We start from the raw sequence: 23,397 nt of genomic DNA, 5'->3' as shown, positions 1-23,397 counted from the left end.
TCACCTAAGCTGCACATCTTTGGATTGCAGGAGGAAACCACAGCACCTGGAGGAAACTCATGTAGATCCAGGGAGAACATGCAAACTCCACACAGATATTTTCAAATCAATCTGTTGAGGGATATTATTATGCACCTCTGGAGCAGGTAGGAATTGTATCTGGGTTTTCTGGTTCAGAGATAGGGACACAATCCCTCTGCCACAGAACCCCTCACAGTTCTTGAGTCCATAAACCAAGTGGCAACTGCCATGAGCTAGTCCAGCAATTGATGTCAGTGTGTTTGTTGAGTATTAATGCAGTTTCCCATTGATTACGTAGCAGTTGATAATCAGACCAAGTGTAGAGTCTACTGTTCTTCAAGCCAGGAATCAATCATTCCATGCCAAGCAGCTGCTTTACACCATGTCCTAATGTGAAATATCACAGTACTTCACACAGCGATTGTAAAACCAGGTGTTACACTTTTACAGTGGATAGTTAAAGGCAGGTTATCAGCACTGTCATAGAAACTCAAAGGAAAACTGGGGAAGCCGCGAAAAAAAAAAGAATCAGTCCTAACAACAGTGAACTGCAACAAGTAAAGAAACAGCCAAAAGCAATCCTTTTGCCCATGGCACTGACATGAACACAAATTGAGCACTGACCATATTTTCAAAACTTGCTGGCTCGTGAACTGATGTAAATTAATTTTCTTGATCTTTTTGGAAGTATGGGCCCCAGATTGATTATGCTTTTGGGGTGGGGGGTGGGGATAAGGAGAGCTCACCAAGAAGAGACTTGTGTGCCCCAACATCTATTTTTCAATTAAGTTAGAGGCAGTGTTTCTACCCTTAAGGAATAGGAAATCAACCCACTCCCTTAAAAGATCTACTAACCAGCAACTGTCCAGAATTTGGCAAAAGGAGCGTGCAACAGTGTGCGAGGATAAGACCATAAAACTGTAAGATCTCGGAGAATGAGGCCATTCAGCCCATCAAGTCTGCTCCACTATTTGATCTTGGCTGATAGGCTTCTCAAACCCCATTCTCCTGCCTTCTCTCGGTCACCCCTGATCCATTTACCATTCAAGAAACTAGCTTTCTATCTCTTTCTTAAATACATTCCATGACTTAGCCTCCACAGCCTTCTGTGGTAATGAGTTCCACAGATCTGGATTAAATGAACAGGGAGTCTTGTGGATGGTGGGGTGCGGCTTCACTGGCAAACCTGGGTGAAAGGGTGTGGGAAGCCTAAGGTTGGAAAGGACAAGGAAGGAAGAAGACCCAGAGGGGTTAATACCAACAGAGAATTCTGCTCTTGGGCACAGGGGAACTGATGAAGGACAAACCATGCTTGCCTCACCCGCCTTGACTCCACCCTCCCCCCACTTCATTTGACAGGTCCATTGGGTTATGCATATGTCAAAGGCTTCCCATGTTCCCACTTTAAATGCTGGCAGTGAAATGAAGCCCTTAAGTGAAAACTAATTTCACACTTAAGGGGTTTATTAACGTGTCGCCCAACACCACCCAGTCCGTTGGGCTAATTGAGCCATTCAGCTCTCAAACCTGTCAGCAGGGAAGCAAAAACTTCAACCCACAAAAGTAGGATTAAGAATAAACCATTTCAGGGTCTAGATTAGAGGGGTGCTGGAAAAGCACAGGAGTTCAGACAGCATCCAAGGAGCAATAAAATCGATGTTTCAGGCAAAAGCCCTTCATCAGGAATACAGGTTTTTACCTAATAAACCACTTCAGCCCCTCAAGCCGGCTCCATCATTCAAACAATCAAATAAGCCCAATGACAGGCCATTTGTGGGTCAGAATTTTCACAAGGCCAATATTTATTGCACGTCTCTTCTTGCCCTCAGGCAAAGCGATGATTTGCCTTTGTCGATCATTGCTCTTTAGTTGTCTGTCGGTACACCCACAGTGTTGCTATAAAGACAGTATTTCAAGGTTTTACCAGTGACACTGAAGGAACAACACTATCAGTGTATGCTTTACACATGCATTAGCATCCTGTGTTCTTTTAAGATTTAAAGGTTGCTGGTTTTGGGAGATGCTGTCAAAGAAGCCTCAGCAAGTTCGAAAGTCACTCAGGTCATTCTGCTGCAATGTAACAGTTGCGTTCCTCTGCAAACCCATGTTGTAATTGCACTTGCCTCTATCACTTCTCTGCCAGCTCACTCAATATACACACACCACAAATACTTGATGTCTGCAGTCTGATCTAACTCTTGTTCAGAGTTGAAAGGCCCTGTAAAATGCTTGTTTTATGTTGTAGACAGAGGGGAGTAAGAATGAGGAGAACAGATGGTGAGATTGCCCAGAGCCAAAGGCAGAGGGTTCCTAACAGCAACGAAGGAGTGACTGAGATGTCAAATGGGTGTTAATGATGGTGTGAAAGATAGAAAATGTAAGTTGAAGAAGAGCACCCTGTACCAGATGCACAATGCACGCACAGTGCAGTAAAGCAGAAGAAAGGAGTGTTATAGACAATAAGTGCAGGAGTAGGCCATTCGACCCTTCGAGCCAGCACCACCGTTCATTTTGATCATGGCTGATCATCCACAATCAGTATCCGGTTCCTGCCTTATCCTCATAACCCTTGATTCCACTATCTTTAACAGCTCTATCCATCGCTTTCTTGAAAGTATCCAGAGACTTGGCCTCCACTGCCTTCTGGGGCAGAGCATTCCATATATCCACCACTCTCTGGGTGAAGATGTTTCTCCTCAACTCTGTTCTAAATGGCCTACCCCTTACTTTTAAACTGTGTCCTTTGGTTCTGGATTCACCCATCAGCGGAAAAACATGCTTCCTGCCTCCAGAGTGTCCAATCCTTTAATAATCTTAGACATCTCAATCAGATCCCCTCTCATCCTTCTAAACTCAAGTGTATACAAGCTCTGTCGCTCCAATCTTTCAACATATGGTAGTCCCGCCATTCTGGGAATTGACCTCGTGAACCTACGTTGCACTCCCTCAATAGCCAGAATGTCCTTCCTCAAACTTAGAGACCAAAACTGCACATGATACTCCAGATGCGGTCTCACCAGGGCCCTGTACAGCTGCAGAAGGACCACTTTGCTCCTATACTCAATCCCTCTTGTTATGAAGGCCAGCATGCCATTAGCTTTCTTTACTGCCTGCTGAACCTGCATGCTTGCTTTCATTGACTGATGTACAAGAACACCTAGATCTCATTGTACTTCCCCTTTATCTAACCTGACTCCATTTGGATAGTAATCCAAATTCCTGTTCTTGCCATCAAAGTGGATAACTACACATTTATCTACATTAAACTGTATCTGCCATACATCCATCCACTCACCTAGCTTGTCCATGTCACCCTGTATTCTCATAACATCCTCCTCACATTTCACCCTGCCACCTAGGTTTGTGTCATTAGCAAATTTGCTAATATTACTTTTAATACCTTCATCTATATCATTAATGTATATTGTACACAGCTGCGGTCACAGCACCGAACCTCATGGTACCCCACTGGTCACCGCCTGCCATTCTGAAAGGGACCTGTTTATCACTACTCTTTGCTTCCTGTCAGCCAGCCAATTTTCAATCCAAGTCAGTATTTTGCCCCCAATACCACATGCCCAAATTTGTTCACTAATCGCCTATGTGGGACTTTATCAAACGGCTTTCTGAAAATCCAGGTACATTACATCCACTGGCTCTCCCTTGTACATCTTCATAGTTACATCCTCAAAAAATTCTAGATTAGTCAAGCACGATTTCCCCTTCGTAAATCCATGCTGACTCTGACCTATCCTGTTACTGCTCTCCAAATGAGTCATAATTTCATCTTTTATAATTGATTTCCAGTATCTTTCCCACCACTGACGTCAGGCTAACCAGTCTAGAATTCCCGGTTTTCTCTCTTCCTCCTTTCTTGGACAGTGGGATAATATTAGCCACCCTCCAATCCACAGGAACTGATCCTGAATCTATAGAACATTGGAAAACGATTACCAATGAGTCCATGATTTCTAGGGTCACCTCCTTAAGTACTCTGGGATGCAGATCATCAGGTCCTGGGGACTTATCAGCCTTCAGACCTATCCAACACCATTTCCTGCCTAATATAAATTCTCTTCAGCTCATCCATTACCCTAGGTCCTTCAGTCACTATTACATCTGGGAGATTGCTTGTGTCTTCCCCAGTGAAGACAGATCCAAAGTACCTATTCAACTCTTCCGCCATTTCCTTGTTCCCCATAAATTCACCCATTTCAGTCTTCAAGGGCTGAACAAAGAGACCTTGGAGTGCAGGTTCATAGCTCCTTGAAAGTGGAGTCGCAGGTAGATAGGATAATGAAGGTTGCATTTGATATGCTTTCCTTTACTGGTCAAAGTATTGAGTTCGGGAGGTCATGTTGTGGCATTACAAGACACTGGTTAGGCCACATTTGGAATATTGTGTGCAATTCTGGTCTCCTTCCTATCAGAAAAGATTTACAAGGATGCTGCCAGGATTGGAGGATTTGAGCTATTTGAGAGGTTGAATAGGGTAGGGCTGTTTTACATTGAGCGTTGAAGGCTGAAGGGTGACCTTATCGAGGTTTATAAAACCACGCGGGGCATGGATAGGATAAATTGACAAGGCCTTTTCACTGGGGTGGGGGAGTCCAGAACTAGAGGACATGGGTTTAAGCTGAGAGGGGAAAGATATAAAAGAGATCTAAGGGACAAATTTTTCATGTATGGAATGAGCTGCCAGAGGAAGTGATGGAAGCTAGTACAACTGCAACATTTAAAAGGCATCTAGATGGGTATATGAATAGGAAGATATTGGAGGGGTATGGGCCAGGTGCTGGGAAGTGGGACTAGATTGGGTTGGGATATATGGTTGGCATGGACACGTTGGACCATAGGGTCTGTTTCCCTGCTGTACATCTCTACGACTCTAAGAGGCTGTTTAAGGTGATGAATCAGTTGTCATTCAAATTAACAACTTTGCCTTGGACAGTGGAGAGTTATATGAGTGTTACATGGATGGCTGTAGTCCATGGAGAAAGAGCTGACCCACGCCTATGTGTGCCAGAGACTTCGCAAAATTGTAGCAATCAATCAGTAGGAATTTTAAAGTCACTTACTTCCCATTAACTTAAACAATGTCAATCCTTACTTTGTGCAGTCAGCAATCCCGGCAAAGCTTTCTGCAGTCTTCTGGCATTTAATTAACATTTAGCTCTTTATTCTTCCTGCCAAAATGTGTTTTGTGTCATCTGCGAATTTGGCCATAGTCCATTCACTTCCTTCGCTCTTGTCAATAATATATTGACAACTGTCAGTGACAATTTCATTACGATCTCCTCACTTGGTGTGAAGTCAACTTTGCTCCATTGCTTACGAACTGATGGAGTTTTAGTTCACCAACATGCTTGCACCATAATGAAGTCCTAGACCAGAATCTGTGGCCAGAGATGAAGCTCCAACGCTCATCAAGAAAGCTGCCCATAAGGATCTAGAAAGCTCTGAGGAATTAGTTTAATATTTTCTGTCAGTATTTTAATTCTAATACTAGCTGTCAGCAATCTCTATAGGACATAAGGAGGACAAAAAGATGCAGATAGGTTATGTGAGTAGACAATGACCTGGCAAATGGAGTATAGTGTAAAAAAATGTGAAATTGTCCATTTTGGCACAAACAAAATGAAGTATATTGTCTATGTGAGAAGATTTGAGAGAGCTCGGACACAGTGATCTCATTGTCCTGGTGCATGAATCACAAAATGTTAGTGTGAATGCTATAATCTTTTCCAAGGAGGACTGAATACAAAGATGCAGGGGGGTTATGTTTCAGTTACTGTGCACTGTATTGGTATGTCTTTTTACAGAAGGATGTAAAATGCATTGGGAGCAGTTCAGGGATTGTTACAAGACTATTACCTGGAATGGAAGACTGTCATATGACAAAGGACTTGACAGACCACTGGAGTTCAGCAGAGTAATAAATGACTTGATTAAAACATGCAAGACCCTGAAGGGTTTTGATAAGGTGGATATTGGGAGGATGTTTCCTCTTCTGGAGGAATCTGGAACAGAAAACACTGTTTAAAAACAATGAGTCATTCGTTAACACTGAGATAGAAGGATTATTTTTCTCTCAGAGGGTCATGAATATTTGGGAGTTCTCTTTCAAAAGATGGTAGGAGCAGATTCTTTGAATATTTTTAAAACAGAATTAGATAGCTTCTTGATAAATAAGGATGTGAAAGGTCATCAGGGATAGGTAGGAATGTTCAGCAATTGGATTAGCAATGATCTTATTGAATGGAGGAATTGGTTTCAGCTGCTGAGTAGCCCATGCCCACTCTTAACTTGTATGCCCATATGACATCATCAACTGGGCCAAAGCAGCCAATCACAGTGAAGAATTTTCAATGACAGAAAACCCAGAAGTAACAAGCAAATCTTGTAATTCGGTTTCTATAATATTACAGAAAGTGACATAAAGTCAGGCAGACACACTGGATTGCAGTAGAGGTTGAAATATTATATACAAACTATATAAGCATATCTTTTAAGATATAAAAAACAAATTTGCATCATGCAATTTGACATATACATTAGCCAGAGTTGTTGTTCATTAAAAAAAAATCAATTGGTACACTGCATTGGTATGCCATGTACACAAATAACAGGACAAATTCAACCCAGCCAATCACTGCCATTCAGTCTACTCTTGATCAGTAAAATGATGGAAGAGCCGATCAACAGTGCTTCCAAGTGGCACTTGCTTGGCAATAACCTGTTCGCTGACACTCAATTTGGGTTCTCCAGGGCCACTCAGCTCTTGCCCTCATTACATCCTTGGTTCAAACGTGGACAAACAAATGAGTGTCAACAGTGAAATGACAGCTCTTGACATCTAGACCACATCTCAGTATTCCAAAGAGGGGTCACTGGACATGAAATGTAAACTCTGCTTTCTCTCTACAGATGCCACCAGACCTGCTGAGTTTTTCAGCAATTTCTACTTTTGTATCTGGTTTCCAGTATCTGCAGTTTTATTGTTTCTTTTCCAAAAGTGGGGATGTTCACTGATGATTTTGCAACGTTCAGCGGCATTCATGACTCCTTGAAAACTGAAGCAGTAGACTTGGACAGTAGCTAGGGCTAAGTACATTGTGCACCACAAAAGTGGCAGGCGATGGCCATCTCAGACAAGAGATAACCTAACAATCTCCCCTTGGCATTCAATGGCATTATCATAGATAAATCCCCAACTATCAATACCTTGGGAGTTTCCATTGATTGTGGCTACAAGAGCAGGTCAGAGGCTAGGAATACTGCAGTAAATAACTCACTTCCTGACTCCCCAAAGCTTGTTCACCATCTACAAGACACAAGTCAGGAATGCGATGGAATACTGCTCACTTGTCAGAGCTGCAAAAATCCAGGCAGCGCTCAAGAAGCTTGAAACCAGTCAGGTCAAAGCAGCTCATTTGACTGGCACCACACTGATAAACATTTACTTCTTCCACCACTGACGCACAGCGAAATCAGAGTGCAGTCAACAAGACGTACTGCAGAAACTCACCAAGGCTCCTCAGCCACTAGCTTTCAAACCCATGACTACTACCATTCAGAAGGACAAGGGAAACAGATAAATGTGAACACCACCAACCACAACTACTGCTCCAAGCCATTCACCATCCTAATGTTCCTTTGGTGCTACTAGGCCAAAATTCTGGAACTCTCTCCCTAACAGCATTGTTGGTCCACCTGCACCACATGGACTGCTGCAGTTCAAGAAGGCAGATCATCACCATCACCTTCTCAAGGATACCTAGGGATGGATGATAAATGTTGGCCCAACTAGCAATGCCCACATTTCCTGAACAATTAAAAAATAATTAAACCTCATTAAACCACATTTTTAGTTACTTTAATCAACCTAGGACACACTCTGGGACCTCGTGATTAAAAACGCTGAGGATAATAGGGTAAGAAACACAAGTTCGCACAAATTCGGCCATTTTTAATAGTTTTATTTCTGTCAGGATTTCAACCGGACACCCTGAGAAGGAGCAGGGAATCACTGACAGTAATTACCAAACTTCCAACTCTAACTGCATCTCTGCAATCGCCAGAAGTTTTGGCCAACTTCACAGAGCAGTGATGACAAACCTCTTGGTTTCACAGTAAACACAGCAAAATTAGGACCATTAATAAACACACCGAGGGCAACGTCAGCCTAACGCGCCAGAAAAGGATCTCACAGTATTGTGTAGAATGAGAGATTTGCACCTCACCTGATATTGTTGTTTCAATGAGTTGAATGGGAACGGAATCAGATGGGTTGTAGAACTCAAATTTCCCCAGTTTTCTGAGCGACAGAATAGGATAGCATTTTTGTCGGTGTCTTTCTGCAGCTCACTCATCTTTTATTTTACAAATTAAGTGAAGCAAACATCTTTGATACTAATCAAGGACAATCACCGGCATCATAATAATCATTCTTTTCCTCCACTGCCATTGGCCATTTCAAGAAGGCCAATCTAAGAGTTAAGGGAAGACAGTTTCTCTCACCCTAAATGAACCTGCAACTGTCCCATATACAAGAGAGCTGCACAAACATAAGCCAACACCTATCAGATATGATGAAGACAGATTTAGTTTAAAGACCCTTCGGTATAAAGCATGCATGCGTCAGGAAACTCACTGCTGTTGGGAGTTCTATTATGTGGACAAGAAAACAACAGATAATGTCAAAACAATAACATTGGAACAATAAAGCTCTTTTCCAGAACACGTTCGCCTTGATAAACGTGTTTCAAATGGTCAAGGTAGCACAAAGCATAAGTAGAGAAATGTAAACACCAAACCCTCTTCCGATCAGGTGGTTGACAGAGCAAACAAGGCATCAATATCAACTGCACTACAATCTCATGCAGAAATGATCGAGCTGTATTTAAGAGGCTTTCAGACATCAATTTCATTAATGTTGCATACTTGCATGGTCTCCATTGCATCCTGGGTTTCAATAGTTAAATGGATCCTCCAGTGCTTAACAAGCTAAATAAACAGATCTTGGGAGTTGATAACATGCAACTCCAGCAGAATCCAAACTATCCCCTTCAATTTCCCAAGTCTATTGAGCCATGGCTTACCACTATGACAGGCTTCACGTTCAGGTTCCTGTTAAGGGGTTCATCAGATTGAGAAGCACCTGTTTGGAACACAGTAGGTGGGGCCAATGCTGGATCACTGCTTCTTCGTACCATGAGTGGTGTGCCTGTGGAGAACAAAGTTGGACTTCAGAAAAACACCAGCAATTACCCACCTAATTTCCTAAGCAGTGCCACATTGACAGAGAATCTGTTCTTCTCAAACAAAACAAAAATTGGTGCAAGTACTCAGCACATCTGGTAGAAACAGTGGGGAGAGAGTAGATGGTTGAAACAGTGGGGAGAGAGTATCTGGTTGATGAACGTTCATCTGACTGGGAAAAGGTAGAGGCCTATATATGCATGCAGATTTCAAATTTTACAGATGAAGTTTTTGTTTTAAATGTAAAGGGACTGACATTTACAGACATACTGTTTTCAAACTTAAAAATCACACAACACCAGATTAGAGTCCAACAGGTTTATAACAGGTGTCGTGTGATTTTTAACTTTGTCCACCACCGACACCTCCACATTATAATGTTTGAGAGATTGACGTGCAACCCTGAAATCCAAAAATATCATAATGAAACAAAATAAAAGTTAACAAAACTAAAGAAATAATGCTAATTAACTAACATTTATTTATCAAATTCTGAGCTATGCACATCTCATCGTGTGCAAAGGGAAACATCTAAGAGTTCTCCATGTGTTTTTAATGAACTATAGTAATTACCGGCTAGTAGGTATTAGTACCAAAACAGTTTGTCATACATAATATTTATTATAATTATTAACATGTTCAGATTAACAAAATTCAAATACATAAATGTTTTAAATAGCTATTTACACTCTGCATTTTGATTAGCATTTATATATTTAGAGATAGGGCAGCACAGTGGCTCAGTGATTAGTACCATTGCCTCACAGCGCCAGGGACCAGGGTTCGATTCCATCCTCGGGTGACTGTCTACATGGAGTTTGCACATTCTCCCTCCGGGAGCTCCAGTTTCGTCCCACAGTCCAAAGATATGCAATTTATGTGGACTGGCCATGCTAAATTGTCTGTAGTGTCTAGGGATGTGCAGGCTGGGTGGGTTAAGTGAAAGGGTGTTTGGGGTCTTTGGTGGTGAGGAGGTAAAAGCGTAGGAATTGCTTTCGCTCTTCAGTTATATTGTTAAAGCATTTATGTTTTCTTAAATTTTAAAACAAGGCAGTAAGTAAACAAAAGTGGCTGCATTATACAGAGACAAATCTTCCATAAACAAGCACATCATCTGATGTGGTTCTGAACCACGAAGACAGCCAACAACTTAGACACAACCACCAACTGACTGAATTCATCCAGTAGGATGGGTAGAGAATATTTGAATTCGTCTCAACAATGCCCCCACCCACCAAGCCACCAGAAGAAAATTTGAAAGATGATGATGCCAATAGGCAATTAGTTTCATCCTGTAAATCTAGACTGGATTCACATTGAGCACTAGAGAGCCTCATCAGCTATATTCTCCCATGACACAATACTCGCCTGAGACATCTACGCATAATCCATCATCAGAATGAGCTTGAAACACTTTGGAATTTTTGTTCCACCACCTGAAATATCTTTCCTTTACAGCTCTTAAAAATCACCTCCTTGTCCCCAGAACACCAGCGCCAAAAGGACATATTTGTAAATGAGTTTGAAAACATCTATTGAGCTGTCCCTTCCGCTTCCTCCCAAGATAATTTGTCCATCCATTTACAAAGACCCTGTCCCTGGCATATCCAGCCAAGCCAGGCTTCCATGCCAGATTGTCACTCCCCCCCCCACCCCATCCTCCAACCCCCACTCCCCTAACACTGTCTCTTGTCTCTCACTAATTTCCCTTATATTGTTGGGCAGAGTCTCACTGAACATCCGTTGACCTCGACTCTAATTCCTGCACTCTTAACTTGATTCCTACACAATTGTGAATCAACTAACCTCTTGGACTGTCACGCCAAAGCTCATTGCAAATTATGCTCTGTCAAGTACTGTTCTCTCATCATCATCACCCCCCGCCTCCATGCCCACCCCCAATCCTCGAAAACTGCCATCTCACCTCTATTCTCCTTTGCCCTAAAGACTTTGAACATGTTGCAACCTTCCAAACCTGTGCTCTTCTTTCCCCACAACCATGCAAATCACTTTGGGAAGGTTATCTATTTCACACCAAAGGCGAATCGTTCAGTCCCAGAGTTTGTGGGCCTGGAGGCAGGAGGGCAATTTACATCACAGAACGCAACCAACCTTCCTGTCCCCACCTAAAATATGTTTTGCCTGGGAATGCTGAAGTTCCACCCACTGACCCCATCACCAGTTGAGGCCATAACATGGTCAATCAATGACCTCCTAAAGGCCTATTACTGCCTCGGCTTCAATTATTTCAGTTCCAGGCGAAGAGATAACAGGCGCCAACCAACTGACTAACCAGTGTGGACAGACTGAAATTTGGGGAGAGTCTGGGGGAAGAGGGAATGTGATTTGTCTCTTGATCTGCACTAACTTGTGGTCATTTGAGGAACTCAATGTAGCACACAGGTTGGCCCCTGAAAATCACTTTACAGTTTCCAGTCTGCTGTACCTTTCTCCATGACCCCCAAACCAAGAAACAAGCAAGTAACTCCATGAAGCACTTATTTGAAGCCTTGGTCTTTCTGCCTGTGGTTGGCCTGCAGGCAGTGCCTCCTCTGTGGTGCTACCAGCATCTAACGACACCTGATGTTAGGGCAAGGCTTTCCAAAGCACCTGATTGGAGGAAGATACAGTGGGCCTTACTTTGAAGAGTCCACTTCAGTGTGTCGCCACCTTCTGAGCAAGTGAGTGTGACAGCCAACGGAAGTGGAAGATTCTGCCCGAAGTCCCCTGCACCTATCATACCTGGCCCTGATGACATATCCCAATCCCTGAAATTTAAAGATGCTCTTCCTTAGGTTGAAAAACCGTCCATGATCTATCTACATTATAGTGCTATGACTCCTTCAGACCCACCGACACCTCAATTTTTCAATCTCTGGTCTCTTGTGCATTCCCCATTTCCTTCACCCCATATCAATGGCAGCTAAACCTTGAACTGGTGGATACTGACTGTCATACTTCTTGTGAAGACCATTCATTTAATATCCTCCTGAGAACTGAACTTCTCGACCCAGTATGACCAGACATTTGACTCCCTTTGTTTCCATTTTATTGCTATTTTCTGTCTCACTGCACTTCGAGACAGTGCTTTGGATGTCTCTCTACTTTCATTGTTTGTTATAAGTGGCCTTTAATTCCCACTCTGGATTGCTAACCAGAATAGTGTACATCTGTAGACCTCAGATGACAGAACCAGGCCTAGCTCAGATAGTTTCAGAACTCAGATACAATGATGAGAAAGATAAAAACTTCAGTGAGGCACATCTACACTGTCAGTGCCCAACAACTACCACATGGATCAGTGCGTTCAGGCAAAGAGAAGGATGAGAATTTAAAAATGACATCAGGAAGACATCCACAAAGAGGAGAAAAGCTGATGAACTGTGTTTTCCTCTTTGCTCATTTTTCAAAAAAAAAATTCTTCCAGCTTTACTGAACCTACAAATACTACGAGTAAAAGTTATCAATCTGATAAACGCTTGATCAGCTAGACACTCATTTACAAGAGATCGAAAGACAAATCTAGACCACGGGCTTTCACAACTTAAGGATGGCCAAGGTCTTTCAGTGTAACAAATTAACTTCATGGTAAGCCATTCAGCCCTATCACCTGTTCTGCCAGCTTTCAATTAAACCATGGCTATCTATACTTTGATTCAATTTATCTGCATTGATCCGATGTAACCCATCCAACAAAAAAGCCATGCAGTCTCAGTTTCAAAATTTTAAACCAACTCCCAGCCTTGATAGCTTTTGGGGAAAGAATCTTCCAGGTTACAATATTTCTCCTTAGCATCCATTTTCAAAATAGACTGGGGTTGAGCTCCCCCCTAAGACGTCTCCTCGAGTATGCAAGAGAAACTCACTGGTCAAAGGACAGATGGGAAAACACGGAGAAACGCAGCAAGCTTTTAGGCATATGATCAAGGTGACCCACAGCAGATCGCTCATTGTTTATATCAATGTTGAACAACAGAGTTATGACTGTTTGTTCTGGGAGATAGATTAAAAGTGGTCAGTTTTTGAATCAAAATAAGGGAGCCTCACTCCAGATGAACCAACATTCAGTAGGTCAGATACCAGATGCCTTACCAGATGCAAAAGGGAACAGAAGTGTAAAAGTAAACATCATACTAAAACCATATTCCTCCCCCAGCTAAACTTGAACAATCTACTTGGAGATTAAATTAGCTGCGTTTGAGAGGAAGGGGAAGGGGTCAATGTCATCAGCTGCAGCACCAAGGCAAGATAGCTGTTAACCTCCTAAATCAATTAGCTGCATCTCAGCAAGATCATTATCCACAATTTGGTCAGGCTAAGCACGCAGTCAATAGATAAGCAACTCTGATAGCCAGTAATCTGATGGAACCCCGCTCAAGGAGAAACAGGTGGATTGGAAAACACATGTGTTAGACAGGATTACAGCCAGAGAGTAAATCCGCTTTAGATTATACTCTGGCTCTTTTTAATAAGTAATGAAAAATTTTCAGTCCAAGAATACCTCTGAACCCAAGGTCCATCAATCACTCTGGTGGCATTTTTGCGGTACTTTGTCGATGTTACAATTTACCTGATATTGGGTCAGTGCTGTGGTTTGGCGCATTGTACAATCATATGAGTCAGACAGTTGAGAGCTCGATTCCCACTCGAAAGATCTGTGCAAATAACCCAGACTGCCACTCATAGAATGGTTACAGAATGGAAAAAGGCCATGCAGCCCAAATCTCTACTGCATCAATTTAACTCGTTACACTCAGCTGTTCTTTCCTTATGCAACTGCACTTTATTTCATCCAGTTCCTTCATAAAGCTATGAGTGAATCTGCCTCCACCAGTCTTTCAAACCATGCCAGATCACAAATATGCGCAAAATAAACATTTTCCCTCATGTCCCTCTTGATTCATTTGCCAATCATTTTGGATGTGCCTCTTTAAATACAATGGGAATACTTTCTCCCCATCTAGTATGTCCAATCCCTTTTGATTTTTAACAACAAATTTAACAAAATTCCGCTTAACTTCCTCCTTTTGGGAATAAAAACCTCAGCTTCTCCCATCTATCAGTACAGCTTTAAAATGTTCCCCTGCCATGGAAACCATCCTTGTCAAAAAAAAACCACGTGATAGAGAGTCGAGGAATAGGGAGAGAGAACAGTTAAATGCGTGGCTACAGGGATGGTGCAGGAGGGAGGGATTTCGGTACTTGGATAACTGGGGTTCTTTCTGGGGAAAGTGGGACCTCAATAAACAGGATGGTCTACACCTGAACCTGAGGGGCACCAGTATCCTTGGGGGGAGGTTTGCTAGTGCTCTTTGGGGGGGTTTAAACTAACTCTGCAGGGGCATGGGAACCTAGACTGTAGCTTTAGGGTGCAGGACCTGGAGTGTAGGGAGGTTAGGAACATGGCATCAATCTCAAAGGAGGGTGCCTGTAAACAGGAAAGTGGCTTGAAGTGTGTATACTTCAATGCAAGAAGTATACAAAATAAGGTAGGTGAACTTGCAGCGTGGGTTGGTACCTGGGACTTCGATGTTGTGGCTATTACGGAGACATGGGTAGAACAGGGACAGGATTGGCTGTTGCAGGTTACAGGGTTTAAATGTTTTAGTGGGGTCAGAGGTGGGGGTAAAAGAGGGGGAGGTGTGGCATTGCTTGTCAAAGATAGTATTACAGCGGTGGAAAGGACGATGGATGAAGACTCGCCATCTGAGGTAGTTTGGGCTGAGGTTAGGAATAGGAAAGGTGAGGTCACCCCGTTAGGAGTTTTCTACAGGCCTCCTAATAGTCCGAGAAATGTAGAAGAAAGGATTGCGAGGATGACTCAGGAGAAGAGTGAAAGTAATAGGGTGGTTGTTATGGGGTCTTTAACTTTCCTGATATTGACTGGGAAAGCTATAGCTCGAGTTCGTTAGATGGGTCCAATGTGTGCAGGAGGGTTTCCTGACACAATATGTAGACAGGCCAACAAGAGGTGAGGCCATACTGGATTTGGTTCTGGGTAACGAACCAGGCCAGGTGTTAAAATTGGAGGTAGGTGAGCACTTTGGGGACAGTGACCACAATTCGGTGACTTTTACTCTAGTGATGGAGAGGCATAAGTGTGCACTGCAGGGCAAGAGTTATAGCTGGGGGCAGGGAAATTATGATGTGGTGAGGCACGACTTAGGATGCGTGGCTTGGAAAAGTAGGCTTCAAGGGAAGGGCGCAATTGATATGTGGAGCTTGTTCAAGGAGCAACTATTGAGTGTCCTTGATAAGTATGTACCTGTCAGGCAGGGAGGAAAGGGTCGTGTGAGGGAGCCGTGGTTTAATAAGGAATTGGAATCCCTTGTTAAAGGGAAGAGGGCGGCCTATGATAAGATGAGGCGTGAAGGTTCAATTGGGGCGACTGAGAGTTATAAGGTAGCCAGGAAGGATCTGAAGAGAGAGCTAAGAGCAGCAAGGAGGGGACATGAAAAGTCCTTAGTTGGTAGGATTAGGGAAAACCCAAAGGCTTTCTATAGGTATGTCAGGAATAAAAGAATGACTAGGGTAGGAATAGGTCCAGTCAAGGATAGTAGTGGGAAGTTGCGTGTGGAGGCTGAAGAGATTGGGGAGACACTGAATGAATACTTTTCGTCAGTATTCACTCAGGAACAGGACATTGTTGCCGATGTGAACACTGAGTCACAATTAATCAGAATGCACGGCTTTGAGGTATGTAGGGAAGAGGTGTTGGAAATTCTGGAAAGGGTGAAAATAGATAAGTCCCCTGGGCCTGATGGCATTTATCCTAGGATTCTCTGGGAAGCAAGGGAGGAGATTGCAGAGCCATTGGCCTTGATTTTTATGTCCTCGTTGTCTACAGGAATAGTGCCAGAAGACTGGAGGATAGCAAATGTGGTTCCCTTGTTCAAGAAGGGAGTAGGGATAACCCTAGTAACTATAGGTCGGTGAGCCTCACTTCTGTTGTGGGCAAAGTCTTAGAGAGAATTGTAAGGGAAAGGATTTATGAACATCTGGATAGGAATAATGTAATCAAGGATAGCCAGCATGGTTTTGTAAAGGGCAGATCGTGCCTCACAAACCTTATTGAATTCTTTGAGAAGGTGACTAAGGAGGTGGACGAGGGTAAAGCGGTAGATGTGGTGTATATGGATTTTAGTAAGGCATTTGATAAGGTTCCCCATGGTAGGCTACTGCAAGAAATACGGAGGTATGGCACTGAGGGTGAGTTGGAGGTTTGGATTAACAATTGGCTGGCTGGAAGAAGACAGAGGGCAGTAGTTGATGGTAAAGGTTCATCTTGGAGTGCAGTTACTAGCAGTGTTCCACAAGGATCTGTTTTGGGACCATCGCTGTTTGTCATTTTTATAAATGACCTGGAGGAGGGGCTAGAAGGTTGGGTGAGCAAGTTTGCAGATGATACGAAAGTCGGTGGAGTTGTTGACAGTGAGGAAGGATGTGTCAGGTTACAGCGGGATATAGATAAGCTGCAGAGCTGGGCAGAAAGGTGGCAAATGGAGTTCAATATGGGTAAGTGTGAGGTGATTCACTTTGGTATGAGTAACAAAAAGATGGGGTACTGGGCTAATGGTCGGATGCTTGGTAGTGTGGATGAGCAGAGGGATCTTGGTGTACCTGTACACAGATCTCTGAAAGTTGCCACCCAGGTAAATAGTGCGGTGATGAAGGCATATGGCGTACTGGCTTTTATTGGTAGAGGAATGGAGTTCCGGAGTCCTGAGGTCATGTTGCAGTTGTATAAGACTCTGGTGCGGCCGCATCTGGAGTATTGTGTGCAGTTTTGGTCGCCATACTATAGGAAGGATGTGGAGGCACTGGAACGGGTGCAGAGGTGTTTTACCAGGATGTTGCCTGGCATGGTAGGAAGATCGTATGAGGAAAGGCTGAGGCACTTGGGGCTGTTTTCATTGGAGAAAAGAAGGTTTAGGGGTGACTTGATAGAGGTGTACAAGATGATTAGGGGTTTAGATAGGGTTGACCATGAGAACCTTTTTCCACGTATGGAGTCAGCTATTACAAGGGGGCATAGCTTTAAATTAAGGGGTGGTAGCTATAGGACAGATGCTCGGGGTAGATTCTTTACTCAGCGAGTCGGGAGTTCATGGAATGCCCTGCCAGTAGCAGTGGTGGACTCTCCCTCTTTATGGGCATTTAAGCGGGCATTGGATAGGCATATGGAGGATAGTGGGCTAGTGTAGGTTAGGTGGGCTTGGATCGGCGCAATATCGAGGGCCAAAGGGCCTGTACTGCGCTGTATTGTTCTATGTTCTATGAATCTGTTCCTTACAAGATTTACAAGGATATTGCCAGGGTTGGAGGTTTTAAGCTCCAGGGAGAGGCTGAATATACTGGGACTATTTTCCTTGGAGGATTGGAGGCTGAGGGGTGACCTTAGATAATTTTATAAAATCATGAGGGGCATGGCTAGGGTAAATAGACAAAGCCTTTTCCCTCGGTTGTGGGAGTCCAGAACTAGAGGACATAAGTTGAGGGCGAGAGGGGAAGATTTAAAAGGGACCTAAGGGACAACCTTTTCATGTAAAGGGTAGTGTGTGTATCGAATGAACTGTCAGAGGAAGTGGTAGAGGCTGGTACAATTATGACATTTAAAAGGCATCTGGACGGGTGTATGAATAAGAAGGGCTTAGAGGGATATGGGCCAATTGCTGGCAAATGGGACTAAATTAGTTTAGGTAATAGTCGGCATGGATGAGTTGGACTGAAGGCTCTGTTTCTGTACTGTACATCTCTATCACTCTAATTGTAAAAGTGGCAGTCATTTTAGTTCAAATTAGAATCCCAACCATATGGAAACAGGTCCTTCAGCCCAACAAGTCCATACCAACCCTCCGAAGAGTAACTCACCCAGACCCATTCCCCTCCATATATTTCTTTCTGACTAATGCACCTAACCTACACATCCCTGAACATTATGGGCAATTTAGCATGGCCAATTCACGTAACCTGCATATCTTTGGACCGTGGGAGGAAACCGGAGTACCCGGAGGAAACCCACGCAGACACGGGGAGAATGTGCAAACTTACCCGAGGTTGGAATCTAACCCGGGTCCCTGGTGTGTGAGGCAGCAGTGCTAACCACTAAGCCACCATGCTGCTCCAAATTCGCAGAATCCCTACAATGTGGAAGGTGGTCATTTGGCCCAGCTGGTCCACACTGACCCTCTGAAGAACATCCCATCCAGACCTGCCTCCCTACCAGGAGGAAACCCACACAGACTCAGAGAAAACGTGCAAACTTGAGGCTGGAATTGAACCTGAGACTCTAGCACTGTGACGTGGCAGTGCTAACCACTGAGCCACCATTTGGAAATATGCTTTGCTTGGTAGTTGTATTCATAAATACTTTTTTGATCAAGTGTGTAACATTTGCAATTCGGTATTTTCTGGTGACAATCTCCTACTCCATTGCATGATCAAGGAGAATTAGAAGATTGTGGCTGGTGCCTCTGTAACTTCAACCTTTACTTCCATTAGCATCCTTGGATGCATTCTATTCAGTCCTGGTTACTATCAACTTGAAGTATCCCCATATCTCCTCTTAGCTAATTTTTAGCTTGTCTAGTATCTGAGAAACCTTCCCTCTTGCCATGAAGTTGGCAGCTTCTTCTACCTTGACAAAGACTGATGCAAAAGGACTTCAAACATGCTCTTAGCCTCAATGCTCAGGTCACCTTTGAGCGCCCAAATGGTAGCACCAAACATGTTCCTTTTTACTGCTTACAGTACATGTCTGGAGAAGACATGAGCGTTCATGCTGTGAGGCTGCTGTACCACTGATCATCCTGTCTTTTAAAAAAAGGTATTAAACTAAACTCCACCCCCCAAAACTATTTTCTTAAACTGATATCACATTGACATAATCACACTCCTGTTTGGAATCCTGGCTATGCACAAATTGGCAGTGTGCTTCCAACATTAAAACAGTGATTGATTGCGGATGTTCCCTCCTAGCTGTATTGGGTATGCGACTAGACAGAACTCCAAAATGTGTCTCACAGTACAGCCAAACGAATGGGTTGTGCGCACAATCTTCACACTTGTGTGCACTTCTGTGCCTGAGAGTGCAAAATCCTATGGGGACCACGTTGTGCCTACGCACTAAGTAAAGCTCGAGCGAACTTCAGTGGCTGAATTTCAAAAGTATTTAATTGAGTGCTTTTGGACGTCTTGAGATAGCAAAAAACAGCAATATAAATTAAAACCTTTCTTTATACATAAGGAAGATAAGGCTATTTTTCCAAGTAGAGAAGAAGTCAACATCATCAGTTATACATCCGATTTTTGCATCCAACAACTCTTAGTTCAACTTTAAAAACATATTGCTTTTTAAAAATTGGAAGCATCTTTATTTTTTAAGATTGCCAGCAATTTGGTTAGCTGGGTTATTCTAGAACATTGACATTTTAATAGGATACTAGACCTATTTGATTTTCTCTCGTGGGATTTGAGGAAGACTTCTTAAATCCTTCAATCTGTTACCAATTTGCAAACATATTCCTCCCTGTGGTTTCTAAAATAAGACCTGGTCAGATACTTACAGTGGAAAACTGAAGATACAGCCTAAAAGCGTGCAACTATATCCATGGAAACAGAAGTTTGCACTTAGAAGGATAGAGTAAGAGAGGAGAGTGTGGTTATAAGTTACATGATCGCAATCTCATTGAAAAACTAAGAATAGCAGTGATTTGTACTTCATACAGCCCTGTTACCCCAGTAAATTATTCCAAGACAGCAAGAGTTAGCCTTCACAAATTGACGTTGATGGATATTATGATTTTCACCATGCTAGCTAACCTCATCAAAACAACACAAAAAGAGAGGTGGATGTTGGGGTCAGTCAAGAATGTGGGGTGGGGTGGTGTAGTGATTGCTACAAGGGCAGCCACGTGAACCTTAAAGAATATGAGTTCCTTGATTGAACCAGGTTAATACCCCAATCAGGGAGCCCTGGCTGACAGGTATAAACAGGAGTGTCATGGGTTCTGTTCACTCTAGGAGCCAGCTCTGAGCTAGCTCGGTCTGTGTCATGTACTTGGCACCTGTAAATAAAGGGTGATTTGGTGACAGGATACTGCAGCCCAACGTTTTAGCAAAGGCAATTCTCCCTCTCCGAAGACCTGGGGACCAATCAGAGAACCAGGAACTCTCATTCATCTCAACAGTGCCACCAGGAGCAGTGGTGACAGGTGGGACTGCAGCCAACACAGATCATCAAGGATACAGGAGGCTGTGTAAATCAGGTGGTTGGGTCAGCTCACTGGGACAAGTGTGGCAGAATGAGGCATGGGTGGGAATGGGGCTGAATGCTGCATCAATTCTGAAAGCAATGGGAGACCTTTGTAAGGCGGTAACCCTTACCAATATGGAGAGTCCTGTGTGGACCAGGAGTAAACTCCACCAACCAAACCTAGAGTGCAGGAAAAGGCTGCCAATTTTTACTGACAACTTCTCCAAAAATGTTGCGTAGGAAATGCCTGCAGAGGCCAGACAAGGCCCTTCTTGAGCAGCCATTCACTATCCTGCTAAGGGCATCAAGACACACAACAACAGGTTATAGTCCAACAGGTTGTTGTGCGACTTTTAACTTTGTCCATCCCAGTTCCACACTGGCACCTCCACATCATAGCTTCAGATAGAAAGGCCAACCTCGATTTTCCCTACTCCTGACAGAAAGGAAGACATTCTGCAAATCACACACCAACACCAACAACCACCCCCCCCCCACCTCCCCTTTAGCCCCTTTTACCTCAGTCTCAGGATGCCTCAGATTATTTTACAACCAATGAAGTATCTTTGCATGTATTCACTGTTGTGGTGCAAATAACATGGCACCCAATTTGCTCACATGAAGCTCCCCACAAGCAACAACGTGATAATGACCAGGCTATCTGTTTTAGGTATGGGGTCAGTAGGGGGATTCACCTCCTCTTCTTTGAAATAGTGCCATGGGATCTGTTAAATCAGATGGGACAACTGGAAAAAAAGGATGCCTGTGACAGTGCACCACTCCCCTGTTTCTGCACTGCTATATCAACTTAGATTGCGTGCAGAAAAAGGCCATTCGGCCCATCTAGTCTTTGAAGAGCATCCCTCCTAGATATTCCACACCCCCACCTTTATGCCGTGACCCTGCAAATTTTTTTTTCACCATGTTTAATCTATCTAGCCTACACATCTCTGGGCACAACTGGGGCAATTTAGAATGGGGAATTCACCTAATCTGGACTGTGGGACAAAACTGAAGCACAAGGGGGAAACCCACACAGACATGGGGAGAATGCGCAAATTCCACACAATCAGCCAAGGCTGGGATCAGATAGCAGCAGTACGAGCCACTGAGCCACAGTGGTGCACTCCACTGGTACAACAATTTGGATTGGAATGACATAAAAATTGGAAGGAGTCTCATTCACAACTATCAAGCTGCAATATGCCTGACCCAAGAGCATTCGGTGTTGACATGAGAAACCTGAAGAAGAGAAAGAAGTGTTTAACTCACTAATGCTAGCATTACTTTCTTCCTTGGAAACAACATTGGAATTTGAAACATAAACCAAATAATAATTTTAAAAGATCGGCATTGTTTTAGGGTGTTAATTTCAAACTAATCACACTGTTACTCTAATTTTTTGTGATAGCTCTAGAGTCTGACATGTAATAATTACCTGCTGTGAAATTTATTTGATTTAACCACAGCGAGCGATCAGGGAATAGTTCAGAATTCAGTACATTTAAAATGCATGTTTAAATAAGTTTATGTAAATTAATATAGTACATTCAGAACATATTTAGAAATAATTCTATGTACATGAGAATGCACCAGTGGAGCTGCATTGCATCAACGTAGTGGCATAATTATGGGAAAATGAGGAATTGAAAGAGAGAGATCGCCTCCCACCACATTTTCTTCAACACATTAAATCAATGAATGTCTCAACTAAAGTTGGATCATTTGGGAGGTACAAACAGAGGTGAGGCAGAAAACTGCAGGGTAAGTCAACACACTTCAGTCCAAATGGACAGCCATACAACTCCAGCAGAGTCTATGGCAGGTCATCTATGCACATGGCAAAGTTAAACAAAGGGTGAACAAAAACAGATGCAGGAAAGTACAAAGCTACTTAACACATGAGCAAATGACAAGATCAAGGGTGGTCGAGGCAGAAACTCTCAGAAGATTTATGAGGTTGTTGTGTTGCCATACTCTTACCAAACCACTGGGCTGCTCTCTCATTAGAGAGAGACGACTGGTGATAATTTAACCCAAGGGCCACCATACCTCTAAGCAAGGGGAGAGGTTAAGAAGGAGAGTCCTTCATGGTAGCCTCAGCCAATGATGGGAATTGAACCCACGCTGTTAGCACCACACTGCGACACAAACCAACCATCCAGCCAACTGAGCTAAACGGAACCTATTTAACTACTTAGATACACACTTGCAATTCTAAGGCATACAAGGTGATGGGCCAAGTGCTGGGAAATGGGATTACAATAGTTAGGTGGTTGATTTTGATTAGCATGAACTTCATGATCAGAGGGACATTTTCCTGTGCTATAAATGTCTATGACTCTATGACCACTGAAAAGAAATGTGACAGTCTTCCCGTTGTGACTTGCAATATACATCCCATCATCTGTTATTTTTAAAAAGTCTGTACATTCTTCCACCATTCTTCCATACATTCTACTGTAAAGAGTAAAGTGAAAACATTAAAAAAAAACGCCTTAAAAATCCATCATTCTTTCTGTGCATCTTTCCTCCCCAGTGTGACTATGGAGTCCTTCCACAAGTTTCAGAGTTCAAACTGTGCAGGACATTAGGTGAATTTCTTCTGCATGTAGGCATAAAATATTTAATTAAAAGCAATGGTTGGCATTTTTATTTTTGTAATTAAGTTATTGGCTCTGATGTACTGAAACCATTTTATAGAGTACAAAGGATTACTGCCAAATTTACTTTCTTAATGTTAAATGCTTGCAGAGGGGGGAGGGGTGGTGGAGGACTGCAGTGTCATAATGGTGCCAAATCGATCACTCAACTAGATACATATTTCTCAAATCCACTGCAGGATATTTCAATTGGCAGTG

The 23,397-nt window shown here is 43.1% G+C and overlaps 1 protein-coding gene across 1 annotated transcript in view; it reads right to left on the bottom strand.

The window, feature by feature from the left end:
- The window catches only part of LOC140481912 (partitioning defective 3 homolog B-like), a 997,517-nt gene that overhangs the window by 602,087 nt on the left and 372,033 nt on the right, over nucleotides 1-23,397 (bottom strand). The window contains exon 5 of the mRNA XM_072578586.1: nucleotides 9,123-9,247. Coding sequence (XP_072434687.1) covers nucleotides 9,123-9,247 — 125 coding nt within the window. The remainder of the gene's footprint in view (nucleotides 1-9,122; nucleotides 9,248-23,397) is intronic.

This window comes from Chiloscyllium punctatum, chromosome 10 (genome assembly GCF_047496795.1).
Source record: "Chiloscyllium punctatum isolate Juve2018m chromosome 10, sChiPun1.3, whole genome shotgun sequence".
Taxonomy (NCBI): Eukaryota; Metazoa; Chordata; class Chondrichthyes; order Orectolobiformes; family Hemiscylliidae; genus Chiloscyllium; species Chiloscyllium punctatum.
Note: the sequence above shows the minus strand (reverse complement) of the source record. Positions and strands in the feature narration are given on the sequence as shown.